This window comes from Colletotrichum graminicola (assembly GCF_000149035.1).
Source record: "Colletotrichum graminicola M1.001 genomic scaffold supercont1.46, whole genome shotgun sequence".
Taxonomy (NCBI): Eukaryota; Fungi; Ascomycota; class Sordariomycetes; order Glomerellales; family Glomerellaceae; genus Colletotrichum; species Colletotrichum graminicola.
Window position 1 is genome coordinate 375828 of NW_007361050.1, and position 15745 is coordinate 391572.

The 15745-nt window shown below is 40.7% G+C and overlaps 3 protein-coding genes and 1 non-coding gene across 4 annotated transcripts; 2 read left to right on the forward strand and 2 right to left on the reverse strand.

The window, feature by feature from the left end:
• The first annotated feature begins 5494 nt into the window (after positions 1–5494).
• Positions 5495–5610, forward strand: GLRG_12536. The gene has a single exon (XR_001139470.1). It is a non-coding gene; the product is annotated as a 5S ribosomal RNA (ribosomal RNA).
• Positions 5611–7549: 1939 nt separating this feature from the next.
• GLRG_09269 (O-methyltransferase) lies at positions 7550–8437 on the reverse strand (the record flags this gene model as incomplete). The annotated part of the gene is made up of 1 exon (XM_008099954.1): positions 7550–8437. One exon carries the CDS (start codon positions 8435–8437, stop codon positions 7550–7552), a length of 888 nt encoding a protein of 295 aa, XP_008098145.1.
• Positions 8438–9694: 1257 nt separating this feature from the next.
• Positions 9695–10856, reverse strand: GLRG_09270 (pyoverdine/dityrosine biosynthesis protein; the record flags this gene model as incomplete). The annotated part of the gene is made up of 3 exons (XM_008099955.1): positions 9695–9721; positions 9751–10439; positions 10520–10856. The coding sequence occupies 3 exons, from the start codon at positions 10854–10856 to the stop codon at positions 9695–9697; spliced, it is 1053 nt and encodes a 350-aa protein (XP_008098146.1).
• Positions 10857–11792: 936 nt separating this feature from the next.
• GLRG_09271 (pyoverdine/dityrosine biosynthesis protein) lies at positions 11793–13140 on the forward strand (the record flags this gene model as incomplete). Its single annotated transcript, XM_008099956.1, has 3 exons — positions 11793–12231; positions 12284–12666; positions 12718–13140. The coding sequence occupies 3 exons, from the start codon at positions 11793–11795 to the stop codon at positions 13138–13140; spliced, it is 1245 nt and encodes a 414-aa protein (XP_008098147.1).
• Positions 13141–15745: the final 2605 nt, after the last annotated feature.

Consider the following 15745-nt stretch of genomic DNA (forward strand, 5'->3'; position numbering starts at 1 on the left):
CTTTTAGTAAATTACACTTAATAATAAATATAGTACTTAGGCTGCTTTCCCTTATTATCTTTACTACTACCTTACTATTAGAGATTAAAAAGGTATAAGGCTAAAGTAAGGTTAAAGTAGGGATAAAGTAAGGACTATATAACTATATATAAGAGATTTAGAGGATTTCTAGTAGAGCTAGATTTTAGCTTCTATTTTATCTTAGTTTTTAGTTACTTATTACTTTACCTCTCTTTTTCTTAACACCTGCCTAGGTCTAGCCTATTATCATTTTTACTCTTAAGAATACTAGTCTTTACTATATTATATCTATTAGTTAGTTTATAAATAAGGTAAAAATTAAAAGTTAGTATAGTAGTGTTTTAAACGCTTAGGTTAATAGGCTACTAGCTAGGTGTTTAGTTTAATAAAAGGCTATCCTTTTAGTATTACGCTAGGTGCTACTAGTATCTTATAGGTTAATTTACTTACTATAGACCTATAGAATAATATAAATAAGACGTACTAAATAGCTATTAATAATCTAACTTTACTTTATATAATACTTAGGCACTACTATTTAAAGACGCCTACTATATTTTATTCTACTTTTAGTTAATTAAGTTACTAAGAAAACATATTAGCTATTTCTTCTTAAGAACCTATTCTATTACCTATTATAGTATCTAACTATTCTTTAGGATAATCTAGATTAACAATAATAAGTTAATAGGGGGGGGAGGGGGGAGGGAGGGAGAGGTAAAATACTTACTAGGATCTAATAAGCACTATATATATATATAGTATAATATAGTATAGAAATATAGCTATAGCTTAGTTATAGTTATAAAACTTAACTATAATAATAAAATCTCCTAATAGAATTCTCTTACCTCTTACTTTATTTACCTTTAAGTATACTATAATATAAGTAAGCCCTCCTTTATTACTATAGTAAATCTTTAAGATAGTATATAACTTTAAGTCTAACTTATACTATAGTATATAGAGGTAGCGCTTAGGTAAGTCTTAGGACTATACTATATATACTAAAATATTAAAGTAGTCTTTTATAACAGCCTACTAAAATAGGACAGCTATCTAGCAGCCTTCTCTCCCTAGGCAGAAGTACTACTAGACGTAGATATATAAGGCCTATATTAGGCTATATGTTAATAAAAAGCTACTATTTACCTAGGGGTCCTAGTCTAGAAGAATATCTATTATTATAATATAAAGGCTTTAATACCCCTTAGTAACCTTGCTTTAGTCCTATATAGTGTAGGCAGCAGGCGCCTAGATAGTCCCCAGCTTATATAACTATACGTTTAATCTAATTTTAGGACTTTAGTCCTTAGTAATATTAAGGGGGAGTAAGCTGTTATTATCTTAAATAGTTAGGTTAGCCCCTATAGTAATAAGGAGGTCTAAAACGCACTTTACTATATCCTTATTACTACTTAGTATAGCTACTAGGTGTAAAGCAGTATAACTATCCCTATTTTAGTTATTTAATATACCTATAGCTACTATACTATTAACTAATAGGCTAATAAAACACACTAAGGTCTATAGGTTAGCCTTTAGGCTAAAGAGATAACAGACCTCTATTATTAGTAGTATATTAGTAACACTATTATATTACTAGATACCTAGCTAAAAGGTAATATCTAACTATAGCTTACTACCTAGCTTAATAGCAGCCTATAGTATAATATAAAAAAGGTAGGTGTTTATACCTTACGCTAGATATAGTAGAGGATTAGCGCTAAGCTAGAGTAGCCTATAGGCGTATTAGAACTACCTTACTATATAGGTAGTTACTAATAGCGTAAACCTAGTAAAATCTATAGCGTTAAGTATATAGGCCTTATAGAAGTTAATAATAGCGTATAGTATACGCCTTTATAGGCCTTTATAACCTTAATACTAATAGAGGTTATAAAAGATAGTCTAATTTTATACGTTACGCTACTAGACCCTAAGGGGATCTAGTCCTCTAAGGATAAGAGAGGCACTAGCTGCTATAAGCACTAGCGTAACAGCCTTCTGCCTGTTATAAAGCGCTATATAGAGCGGTATATAAGCTACGTATTTAGCTACTATATCTATAAGCGCCTAGGTGTCTAGCTTACTATAGTATAGCTAGTAGTATTATATAAGAGCGTTAATATTAGTGTTTACTTATAAGAGGACCTATATCTCTTAGATATAGCTAAGAGTAGCTACTAGGTGTAGTAGTGTCTAGCCTATAATATAGTTATTATAGAATCTGTTAGTAGGTGTAATGTCCTTATCTATCTAGTTAATACTCCTCTACTTAGGAGGCTATAGAAGGTTTACTAGCACGCTAGCCTATATTACCTTAGTAAGGAGGGCCTAGTTACTAAAGGTAATAGACTATAAGATAGACTAACTATAGGTATAATTAATATTAAAGATCTTATTACCTAACTAGTAAAGTTAGTTATATACCTTATTAATATATATAAAGAGGTAGTATATACTAAGGTTTATACTACTTAGTTACTAAATTAGCTTTATAGAGAGTATAGTAATATTAATAATTATATTAGCTATAGTGCTTACTTATATAGGAACGTAGAATTATAGTTTTAGTATAGTACGCGTTAGTAAATAGGAGCTATAAAATAAAGAGAATAAGGTATCTGTCTTCTTTTTCTTCTTATTCTTACTTTTTTATTATAATCTATTAGAAGGCGTAATAAAATAAGACTTATATATAATATATTACTAAGAGGGTGCTAAGGCCCTCTTATAATAATAATAAGTAACGTTACTACTTATTATAGTCTTAAGAATAATAGCTTTATAATAAGAAGAGCTATTTATCTATTTATTTAGTCTAATATAGCTGTTTATATATAAAGACTATATATATATAGGCGCACTAAAGAAAAAAATAAACATAATATCTAGGTAAGGCTATAAAAGGGAGAATAGAATATACTTCTTCAAATAATAAATAATTAGCTACTAATTATAGAAACATTTATATTTAGCGTAAAAGATTTAATTTATAGACTTATATATATAAATCCTCCTTCTTAAGCTTATAGCTAGGAGGCATATAATATATAGATTTAATATATTAGCTATAGAGGGTCAGCTAGACAGTTACTAGTATGTTTCAAAACCTAGATAAAGAAGCAGGAAAGGTTATTACAAAAGTAAAAATAAGTAAATTACATAAGTTAGCTATATATCTAATAAACAGGCTCTAGCTATACTAATATTAAGTGTTTTTACTGTAACACTAAAGGCTTTATTGCTTAACCACTGACGCTGTATGATTAGACCGGAACCCGCTGCTTAAGTACCTAAACTCTTGCTATTAGACTCTTAACTAGCAAGAGGGTCACTAATTCGCGCGCGTCTCCATCACTAGTCAAGACAGGTTAGCTTAACTATTTCCTGTCTAATATTAGTTATAGTTATAATATAGCTTCTATAAGAATCTACATAGCTAGGGTGAATAGTGTTAAATTGTATATCTTATTCTCTAAGGTTGCTATTTGCTGTTTGGTGGGGCTAGGAAGAGAGGTTTAAAAGCGTATCTATAATAGGTACTGTTAATTGACCTGCCTGAGCTATAATTCCTTATTGAATTGTAAACTAGATCTACCTCTTCTGTTCTAGAGTATTAGTTAATAAATCTATAAATAAGCCTACACCCTGACTGTAACGATTATGTCCCTTTACTGGCTTTATTCCTAAGTTATTCTCTTACTGGACTTTTGACCTTTTACTGGCTCTAAGCTATCTTGTAGCAACTTCTATTTCTAGTCTTACGCATAAATCTTAGATATAAGTATAGTATCTATAGGTACTATAGTAGAAGAAGTGTCTATTAAGTAGCCTTAGTGTAAACTAATCTAGTAGCCCCGCCCTTATAGTAAGCCTCTAGGTGTAAACCAGAGCATGCTCAGTTATGAGACCAAATGCTATGCGTCTACACCAACATATTTATCTCTTCTCTAGAAAGCATGCTGCTTGGCTAGCTACAGAATATTTAAGAAACTGTAAGGCTCGTGCTTGACGACTTTAAGGTTCTAGGCCTAGTCCTTTAAATCTACCACGATTAGCTAAAGGGCGAGTCAATAACGTTCGAATCTTACCCCTATGTGTACGTTACAGAATAAGAAATAACTTTAACACCTAAGATTAAGTTAACACCATGCTGCGACTAACATAAGTTTAAGAAGACACTAGACCTAAAATAACAAGATAATGCAGCCGAAAGTAACTAAGGCCTGCCTAGCATAAAGAACAACAAGAATAGACAAAACGTAGCTTCCTTAAACCCTAATCTCCTAGAGCGCTACCCTAGACCTCTGCATACATAGTTTAACTAGCAGCCGCCACTATGTAATAAGGACATGGCTGCCGTGATGTAGCTGTAAGGCCAGCACACTTAGGTATAGTAGGACGGCAACAATTCGTTGTAGGCGTGAATGGAGGTAGTACGGCGCTAGCTAACGCGTATAGCGTGGTTCTGGTCTCGCGAGAAAACGGGGTTTCTCTTTCTGCGAGGTATTTGGAGGCGTGGTTGCGGAGGCCGCTCCACCGTAGTGGGCGGCCTAGATAGTGCAGAAGAAGGAAGCGACAACAAAGAGTGTTAGCTACTAGAACATGGGACGGAATGCGTACTCCATGACACTACTATCCTTCGGTTTACAGTCAGCGCCTGCGTTGATCTTGTGACGTGATATGTTGAGGAGTAAGAGGATGCTAAGAGTAGGAAGATAGTATAGTAGCGTGAAACTATGTTATTTAGGCTAATGATAAAGAGGTTAAGGAGACGAGATGCACTTGATTTCTTGCAGCTTTCAAAATAGTTGTCGCGCACCACGCAGACCAGCAGGAGGTAAGCTAATGAAGAAGCATGTTTATGGCAGAATCTGACGTGTGAATTAGCGAGTGGCGCTAATAGACTTGGCTTACCTTAACCTCAAGGCCAGATAGGACAACACCAATAGGAAGCATGGTTACACCATACTAAAGACGAACGAGATGGCCTAGCTTTTGATGAAGTTGCTAGTATAATCTTTGTAAAGACTTTTGCACCTATAACCACTTTCCCTAGTATATATATAACATAATAGTTGTATAAGTCGATATAACACTACTTGGTATATTACTGAACTCTAATTGCCTATCTGCTGACTCCTTTATCCTATATGACGACTGCCTCTTGCAATTCACATGAAAGGACAAGAATCTGAGTTAACAGGCTTCATTAAATGCATAACTAGGCAAGCATAGCGACGAAGGAGTGTCTGGGTATAGTGAAGAACCTACACAAAAGGACGAGGTATATAGTCGCAGTCGTACACCTGAGGGCCATGGTCTTGTCGATATTGTGATTAATAACACTTTTGATATTTGAATTGTAGCTCCTGCGTTGGGGTATGAGATGCTTTAGGATTGACAAGGGTGGTGCATCTTTGTAGTGTGCTAATATAACTGGCATAAAACTGATAAATTGATACACACGACCATACCCACTGGAAAACTCGGGATCCCGTCCGCTCTCCCATAGATAAGCCGGTGAGGGCCGGATTAGTAGTTGGGTCGGTGACGACCAGCGAATACCTGGTGTTGTATGTTTTTGCTTTTTATTTCCGCTCAGTACATCTAGGTGGGTGACGATGGTGCTGTAATAAAACACACCTACAACTCCTAGGCAGCCTAAGGTGGAGATGTCCCTACCATAGTAGCTGGAACCATCTACCTACACACCCCACCAAGACAATCAATATCTAATCAGGCTATCAGTATATATAGTATCAAGCATAGAAGTGCCGCCTGTACTCCACCTAGATGGTTGTTCCTTTTCCTCTCGGGAAGGAAAGACAAATGCAGATATTACTGGGCCACATGCTTCTACTATGTAGAGCGAATAGTGCGTGTATTAAGCTGTCCCAATGTGGATCTCGGTGATGGAAGAAAACAGAAGAAGAAAAGATAAGCAGCCTTTTACGCATCACATATAATGCATCAACAAGTCATCAGTACCTCCCCTAGTTTGAACCTATTGTGAGGCATGGGCCATTTTGAACCCTTGAGTCTTAATGTCTTGCCAGTCAATGCCGTGCCGTTTGACGTTGCACCTTCACCTGCACCGCCTTTTTCTTGTTTCCACTTCATGTATTTCCACTGCGGTCGTACGGAGGCAATGTTACACGACATTGCTGAGATGAGCCGTCCCGCGGGTCTTTCGGAGTTTGTGATGATCGTCTGACCAGACACCGCCCTATGTTGACTGCGAGTGACAACACCCCACTCTAGAACGTCGTATTCTCTACACGAATACCACGTCGCGCCACTTTGTACTATCCATTACTAATGACAACTGACTCGACCAGCAATACCATTGACAAGTATCAGTCAACTTTTGTGATTAGTTCAATAGACAACATACTAGCTCATTACTGTACAAAAAGATGCTCTAAAAAATCAAGCCTTTAGGCAAAAGTAGAAAATATGATAATACTCAGAAGTAAGAGGATCTACTAATAGGATAGCTGGGAGGTATTACTAAGTGGCCTTTATTTCTAGGTGGCCTAGAAGTGGGTATGTTGACTTGAAGAACCACTATGACCTTGAGGCGTGCGCGGAGCCAACATGTGCAAAGGTCCGGGTTCTACTTGGTATCACAAAGCGGGCGAGGCGGACCTTACCCCACCATTGATTTCAACTTGGTCTTGATGGTCTGGGGAGATTTCTCTTGAGGGACTTTGGCCCTCTCGGCTTCCGACTTGGCCTCAAATTCCGCCGCTAAACCGGCCTCAATCTTACTTCGGGAGATGAAGACGGAGACTGAACCTGGAAGTAATATGAGTTCCTAGAACTTTTACTTTGAGCTGATATAGAGCGTGCGTGAGGGCAGGTATATATAAGCAATCACGGCCAAAAAAAAGAGCAAAGGCCGTCACTATAGCTGATGACATCTCACACGCCTACAATCATCTATCTATCTGTAGGCATCGATGTACTCCTCCACTTTTGGGCGCTTTCCCCGGATGATAGCTCGCACTGTATGTATCTGTAGCAACCTTGGATGGAACGGAGTCGGCCCAGCATTGGTGAAATAGTGCCAACCTTTCGCTGAGGTATCATCGTGTGGCACGGTATCACCGGCACTAGGAGGCGAGCTATAGTCACCTTATTAGGACGTTCCACGACGATACCCTGTTGAAGTCTTACCGGAGAACTGGAGTTGACATACTGTGCGAGAAATTGACCCGCGGCAAGCCGGAGAACTTGAATCTATTGTATCAAGTCCTCTTCCGCACTGCGTCCCGCGAGCAACTGGACACTCGTGTTGTACAAGTCCAACCAACACGAGGCATATTGTCAATGATGAAGAGAAGAAGACAATACTTGAAACATGCGGGAAGGAGGCACCATAATATTGGGTATCTAGAGAGACAGGCTGACATATATCAAGTCCGTTACTTAGGTGAACTTCTACATCATTAACTCATCGACGCCAGCTCTTTACGTATTAATAAAGGTAACTAACTATTGAGCCAGAGTCGAACAGCTAGAAGCTAAATCTCATCATACGATGAAAGTGGTAGACCCAAGGCAAGCTAGCGGCTATCGCGTACTGAAGTCGAACCTTCCACGACCACTGTTTCATAAGTGGCCGGCCGCTGAGCAGTAGCTCCTCCCGCAAGGTCAAGTCCTCGGCCCAGGCCTCAATCAATAGAGGGTTGTCGCACCACCAATTCAACTTGCTGCCTGACTTAGCAACAGGATTCAGCCAGCCCTGGGCTGCCATGACGAAGGAATTGGTTGCGTCAAATATCAAGTGGCCATGATGGCCCTGTCCGAAGTGGTCCACTAGCCCGCGTACCAAGCCTCGCATTTCCTCTTCGGCCAAGTACATGCTGAGACCTTCAATCACAATCACAGTCGGCCTGTCAGCCGGTATATCCAGGTACCAACCGCGTTCTGTGGCCGACGAGGCGCGGAGCTCGTAGGTGCTTCCTTCGCACGGCTTGCTATCGGTGTCGGTGAGGGGATCCGGAACGAGTTCGCGGCGCATTTTAACGACATCTGGTAGGTCGATGTCGATCCACCGCAGGGCCATTCTAGAAAAGTACCGCCGTAGGCGCAGCGCGCGAGTGTCCAAGCCGCACGCAAGGTGCACCACCGTCGCGCCGTTGGGCGAGTGGGCGTGTAAATCCAGAAATTCCGATGTCCAGCGGTCGAAGTCGCGGCTACGCACGACCGCCCAAGCCTGCAGCCAGCCACTGACTCCCAGCCGGCTGAAATCGTAATCGACCTTTGTCAGGATCTCTGCAGCCCAAGTATCCCGAAGGATTGGAGACGGGCTGATGGCATCAGCGGCCTTGGACATGACTGTGCCGAGCAGGGTTTCTGGCACGCCGGTGAGGGTGGGCGTCGTTTTCTTAGCGGTTGTCATTGTGGAGGTTTTGTCGAATACCGTGCCGGGAGTGGGTGAACTGGAGGGGACAGAGTAGTAAAGAGCAAATGCTTCGTGAGCAACGGGTCGTCTGAAACCCGCGTTAGTGATATGTATCTCAAGATAGTGGGTTGTGCCCGATACTTAGCCCATCAAACTGACATACACTATTGGAGCAAGCTTTGAGTGACAGAGTTTATCTGCTCAGGGCCGCACTTGTTTCGAACACTCGGGAACTGGTTACACGTTCCCACGACAAGGACTACAATACCAAACGGAATTGCTGAGCCTCGTGTTATTAGGACGTCTCTTCACGTCAGAATATGCCGAAATGCATCATGCATTATGATGAGTCTAGTAAAACTAAATGAATTTCGAAGTATATAATTAGTATGCTGCGACTGTAAATTAGACACAGATATATGACGAACTGGCTAGGGCTCCTTGCAAAGTCAAAATCGTACCACTAAGCAGCACGTTCGGTGCGAGTTCGCAAGCGAACCTGATCTGAGGAATCCACATGGCTCGCCGTGTTGCGACCAGGGTTTTTTCATAGGCAAGTGACTAGGAATACGATGACCGAATAGGAATTGCGGTGTCCGAGGGTGCCGAAAGGCCTGAATTATATACTCCATCGTTCATTGCGCAGGGGTATGTAACAGTACGGAGTGCCGCGCGGTTGAATCTTGGCTTGACTTCCAGGTCGCTTGGCTTACCCACGCTGAAGCAACGTTGGTCCACCTCAATATGACTCTACTACATGTCGACGACGTCTTGTTTGTCTTGAACTAAAACTTTTAGGTTTCAGCTTCTCCAAGTATATGTGCGGTCTCTTATATTGATTTCCCCACCTAGGACCCTCGGGTAGTTGATCGACAGCTTACAAGAACCGCTAGGCTGATACTGAACCCGGCTCACCAATCAAACAGAGTTCAATGTGTTCTTGGCGCTGCACTGCCTCCGTCTTTGTTTGTATGATTGCCCCTATGTCAAAGCTGGTCTGGTCGGAGCGAAGAAGTCAACGGTAGGGCAACTTATCTAAAGCAGCATTCAAATCTAACCTGCCCCTATCTGTCCGGAAATGCCCACAATTCCTCACCCGGTGCCCTCCGCCGGGCAACTAACACCCTTATCCTAATAACTCTGGAATGCATACTGTAAAGACACGAGCTTTGCCACTGAGTTTGACATCGTTGAGCTATGAACTACCCCGGTCGAATCCTAGATGTCTGCTTGTCAACTTGGCTTAGCGGGGCCTCAGCCACATCCACTGAGAACCTTAAACTAAATCATCCACTTATAGTCTCACGCACAAAGTAAGGTATGCCGTTCCTATTAATAACCTCATACTTTTCGGCATCTGTCACGTGCTGGACCCACGTTGTGCGATTGTCTCCTTGGGCGGTCACCAGCACGCAAGAGTGCCATGGTGTGAGACCAAAACAGTCAGGTTGAGGTATCAGAGGTATAGAAAACTTTGAAGTTCCGGTCGATGGGTGAATCGAGATTCTGATGCTATCTGGAAATCGGAACTCCAGTGCTCTTTCATAGGCCTGTTGTGTACATGTGTCAGTAAGGGGTCGTCGGGCAATGGAAGTGCGGTTTCTCACAATTAGTCGCCGTGTCATTTGCTCTCCAACTCGCCGTGCCTCGGCCTGGTACATGTCTTCATTCGATTTGACAGCTTCAGGAATATTAGGTCCCCATCGGAGGTCGTCGTAGGCGCCCTTGACAAAACCCCGATATGTCAATGCGGTGTCGGGATGATCTTTGATTTCCCTCTCGATATTGAAATTCGGATCCAGGAATCCCTTTTCAAGCTCTCTCCGGCAGGTTGGAGCGATACTCAAAAAGACCTCTTTGGAGATGGCGTTGCCGTCGTTGAGACCAAGAACGTCGATCAACCGCATGAAAGAGATAGATGTCAGACCATTTTCACACGCCATATCTCGCAGTTCTTGTCCATAGCTGAATACATCTTCGTCTGGATAGCCAAGAAGATCTGAATGTGTTAGCCCAGAATCAGAACATGCCCTAGCAGAGCGATCTCTAGACGTCCCCGTGATGAATCGCAGTCCTTACCATTGTATACAGAACCGTCAGAAATTATGGTTATATGTGCTCCGTAGGGAAAGACTGCAGCCAGCTCTTTGCAAAGTTGGTTCAGTCTAATCAAACCAAGTTCCTCTCCCAAATCAGGACTCTTAGATAAAGTCTTCTGCGGGTTTGGCGATTTCCATGGGAAAGCGGGTAGAAGGAGTGAGACTGGTTTCTTTGCGGCCCTAAAGTTCTCGATTTTCTCAGCTGCTACAGCTTCATAAGGAACAGCCCCATCGACACCTTTCGGATCTTGGTGATTAGAAAAGCGCCTGAGGATCTCAAGAATGGAATCAACGTCGGTTTGAGTAGGAAGTGGCATTGTGGCTGGGAACTAAGAGACTTTGAGAAAGTAGAAAACACTCCAGAAAATGGAGGAGGGACTTATTCTCCCGATATCTGCCTCTCCACTCTACCTGAAGAGTATGAGGTATCAGCCTATTGATGATTGGTTTATAGAGTACAAATAAATGAGATATTGTGGAGGTGCGGCGTTTTTGTATGCGTTTTTGTAGTATTGCTACTCTCAACGAAGTTTCCGGAAAAGTCGCCTCGTTATTAAAAAGGTCCGTCACGCAGTTCCTCGACGTGTGATAGCTACACTGCCGCGCGGCCCTGTAGAAAGGACTCCAGAAAGAAACAAGGTGCGACTGACCCCTGAGCCATTTATGTAATGATATGTTATACCCATGTCTTACAATAAACTGTAGTATAATCGGGTCTTAACCAGGGATTAGGCAACACTGTGGCTTCATTACATGGGCCAGAACAATAAAATGTAACCCAAGAACTGCGAAGCAGCTTCCAAGTTAAGGTTTTCGACAGAAACCTGGTTTGACAGCAATACAGCATGACTGAGTGGGCCTCGCATTTGGAGGAAGTCGCGCGCGGCGGTTGTGACAGGTGATCAGACGGCATTCCGGGGTCTGTCAGTCCGGGGTAGAGATTCGGACTTTCTTTAGCTTTCTGAAATACCATTAGTCAATTCGAGACCTCGCATATAGATAGCTAGTGGTACTTGTATAGTAGAAAAGGATCTATGCTATTAGATGAGATATAAAAGGTCTCGGGATGTAAACCATTTATCTGCAATGAGACCTTTGCCTAAACCGCACCGTTGGAGACAAGTACATCAAGCCAAATCATATTCTCACTCAGAGCCCACCAACATATCATTTAGTTTACCTTTTGGTGAACATTTGAACTTTAATCTTGCCATTAAGCAAATAAACCAGTCCTTCGTGCTCACCAGACCAACATGTCAACGGCAGTCACCGTCACTACCAACTTTCCCGCTAGGGAGACGTCCTTCTTAGCGATGCCATCAATCGTCCACCTCGAAAAGGCGTTCAAAAATGCCGCTACTGAAGATGCAGCTATCGACGCAACTGTTGATGCTATCTTGAGGCTTCTGGTATCGTTCAGTGACCTACCTTCTGATGGCTCTGATTTTCACACCAAAGAGTCATTTGGACCTCATGCTCGTCAATACGTTGCCGCCAAGCGCCAGATAGAGATGGTCCTTCCGGCCTTCCCCGGAAAAAGCAAGAACACGGCCGAGAAGGTCCTTGGACACCTTCCGGACCTCGGCGAAGAGATAGCGTTAGCTCGTCTGCATGACCTCTGCCGCCAAATCAAGCAATTGTATGAGCCAGGTGCCAAGATGATCATCGCTACAGACGGAGCTTGTTACAACGGTAAAGAGGACTCATCTTTGTTAGCGCGACAGTTACTAACTTGCCAATAAAGACATATTAGAATACACCGAAGACGAGCTTTGGGAATACGATTCCGTCTTGCGCCAAATGGTAGCGAAAGCTGGCTACGACTGTTTTGAGTTCATTCACTTTCTGGATCTCGTAGGGGTCTGCGCGAAGCCCACAATCACCAAGGAAGAGTTTATGGACCTGCTCGAGCCAGCCAGGCAGGTAATGATGGAAAAATATCTGCCACAGCACTTTGACGTGGACAAAGCCATCAGCAGCGACCCTAATATGAAGTGTACATACCTGGCCTACTGCAAATTTCTCACCAGAGACTTTACTAAGCCCCTGAAAGAACGAGGATATTCTGGAAAGGGTATAAAAAGGAAAGTCCATGATACAGCAAAGGCTCTGATAACCCGTGGTGCTGTAAGTATGCTCCCATATTGCGAGGGAAAAAGATACTAATATGTGAGGTAGGCCTTTGCAGAGGCAATTCGACAACGATACCCGGATTGTGTGCGATTGTCTATCCATGCTTCGAATGGGAAAACAAAAATCCCTATTCGCTTGATTCCGTCACCAGATTCCGAATCCATGACTCCATGGCACTGCTCAGTGGCTGTTGATATCTGCGGCACTTTTCGAACTGGCCATGTCACTGCCTGGAAAGACACACATGAACTTGTTTACAAAGACGGTCGGCCGTATCACTTCCGAGAGAGGTCCCCATTATATGAATGGGACGCCAAGGTGGAGTTTGAGCATCTCTACGAGGGAGGGTTGATTGTGCACAACACCAAGGGGTCGGAGCAGACAAAACAGTCTCTATCAGCTTCAGATAAAAACAAAGCAGTTTCTCTTGCTTTACTACAGGGCAAGATTATTTTTCAAGGTTTCTAGTTTGTAGCTACATAGCTTACGATTTCAGCCAAGTAGGTTACAAGGTCTATACTAGTTATAGGCGCTTTGCCTACACTTCAAATTAATATTCCTTCTATCCACCGTCTTCTAATAAAGTACGTAGATTTATAGCAATAACCCTTATTTAATTACTAGTCTACTGTTTATATTACTATCCTAAGATCACATTATCACATTACTATGTTATTTTAAGTAAATATTTAGCCTTAGAATATAATATATATACTATTAGATTTCTATTTTTTAGTAAAAAAGTCTATACTAAAAATATTATATATATTTCTTTAAACTATATAGTTTATTTTTATCTTATTTACTTATTAATATTATTTATATTAAGCTAGTTTATTACCTAAAATTAACTACTAAAAGGTTATCTGTTATTACCTGTATATAGCTAATACTAAATCTAACAGCTAGGGCGGTTCTTATACCTGCCGTGATAGAACACCTCTAAGCCTAAACCCTCAGGGAACCTGTATTAGCTATGGTCCTCTTGCCTACAGGGTCTGCAACAACCAGCAAGGAAAGTAGGCCTTCCGTTTATATGGCTGCTGTAACAGAACAGTTGTTAAACCGTAGGGATTGTAATAGTTTAGTAATTAATTATGTGATATGTTGTGTGTAACTATAGTGAAATGCTTTAGGGATAGGAGAATCCCCCTATTCCTTAGTTAGGAGATCCTAGACTAATCCTAGCTATATAATTAGTAAAATTACCCTTAAAGTAGGGCTATTTTACTGCCTATTCTCTAATAATCTGCTGCAGGGCAACTATATATTTGTTAGTTAATTTATATGTACTTCTGCTATATTTAACAGTTGTCTTAGAGGGCCTAGGCCCCTATTGCTGGGTTTACTTCTACTACTTGTTTCACTATTACGTGTTTGTTGTTATCTCTACAAGCAATTCTAATTCATTAAGGGTTCCTAGGATCTTTACCACCAAGACGCAGTGTGACAGCACAGATTTAGCGCTCCACCATTATTCAGATTAAGCCTACCAATATTTACTCATCGGCTTTGCTTTCCGCATAGGACGTATTAATTATGCAGTACAGCGTGTTAGAGAGGTTAGACTGTGTCACGTTAAAAGACAAAAGAGCTCAGAGGTTAGTTAGCTAAGATAACAGGGCTAATTACACAGCATTAGTATATAACATAGGCAGTGAGTTAGCGTTTGTTACTATTATTTTAAGTTACTTACAGACCAGCCTTAGTTCTTTATAGGATTACTTTAGTTCTTTATTTATCTATTTTATAGTTTTATCTATTTTTAAGCTTAAGTTATATATTATTTCTTCCTGCTTTTATACTACCTCTATCTGCTGCTTAAGTGTTTCTATTACGATGTTAACCATCGCCTGGATATTAGCGATATAGATTAACGCCGATCAGTCGGAATAACTACGGCCAATTCGCCGTGGATCCACCAGATCCACAGGGATATTACGTAGTGAATTCGCCACATAATCCCACAATAGTTTTCCTTCTTTACGCATAATTTAGAAACAGTATTTACCCTTATTATTTGTCACTTGCCTATTAATACGTATAGTTAACTATATTACTACCCTAGTAAAACTAACACTAATTAGTAGTTAACTTTATAGTAACTACTACTATAAGATACTATAGATTAGTAAGGTAATATAAGAAGAGGTAATTCTTTACTATTAATTATTTATAAAAGCCTAGAGTAGGCTTTACTAAAAAGGCCTTCTATAAATACCCTTATAATAAGATTACGCTATACGCCTACTATAGGTTAATTTACGTTACCTAGTAGTTATATCCCCTTAATATAGTAAGAGTAGTGTAAATTTATATTATTTATATAAGTAAATTAACTTTATTACTATATAAGAAGTCCCCTATCTAACTATAAAAACACCTTATTTTACGCACTAACCTACTATTAATTAGTAATTATTTATAATTTACCTTCCTTTTATTATAAGCCTATAAAGCTTACTAACTTTCTCTTTTTTATATATTTTTCTTATTTTTCTCTAAATTATTTTATATTACTAATATAACAGCCTTTATTACCTATAAGCTTAATATACGCCTTTCTTTTTTTAAGTTTCTATTTAACTATAAGTCTTTATAGTTACTTATACTACTAGTAGTAAATCCTCTAATAGATATATACGCCCTTTAGTAACAGCTAAGGGAAACGCCTATAACTAAAAGGTAGTTAGGCTAACAGAGGGTAATTATAAGTAAGTAACTAAGATAAGTAACTATAATAAGCTAGTAAGTAGCGCCTATAAGGTAGTTAAAACCTAAGAAAAAAGAAGAAATCACCCTGGATCGTGCGGTGAACGGTAGTCGTTTGCTCGACTGACACTCGAGCCCTTTTACTACTATGTGCAGGGCGGGGAGAGGCTGCATATTCAAACGTGCATTGTCTCGAGGTAGGAAAGGGATCAGAGTCGTCGCTTGTAGTATCGGGCCGATAACGGATTTCGGGTGATAGCCATAATCCCTCCCCGGAGCAGGAGACCCGCGCTTGTCCTTCAGGAACTTGATCGAGTTGACGGAGATCAGAGTGCCAGGTACGGGCTGCAGCTCAAAAACT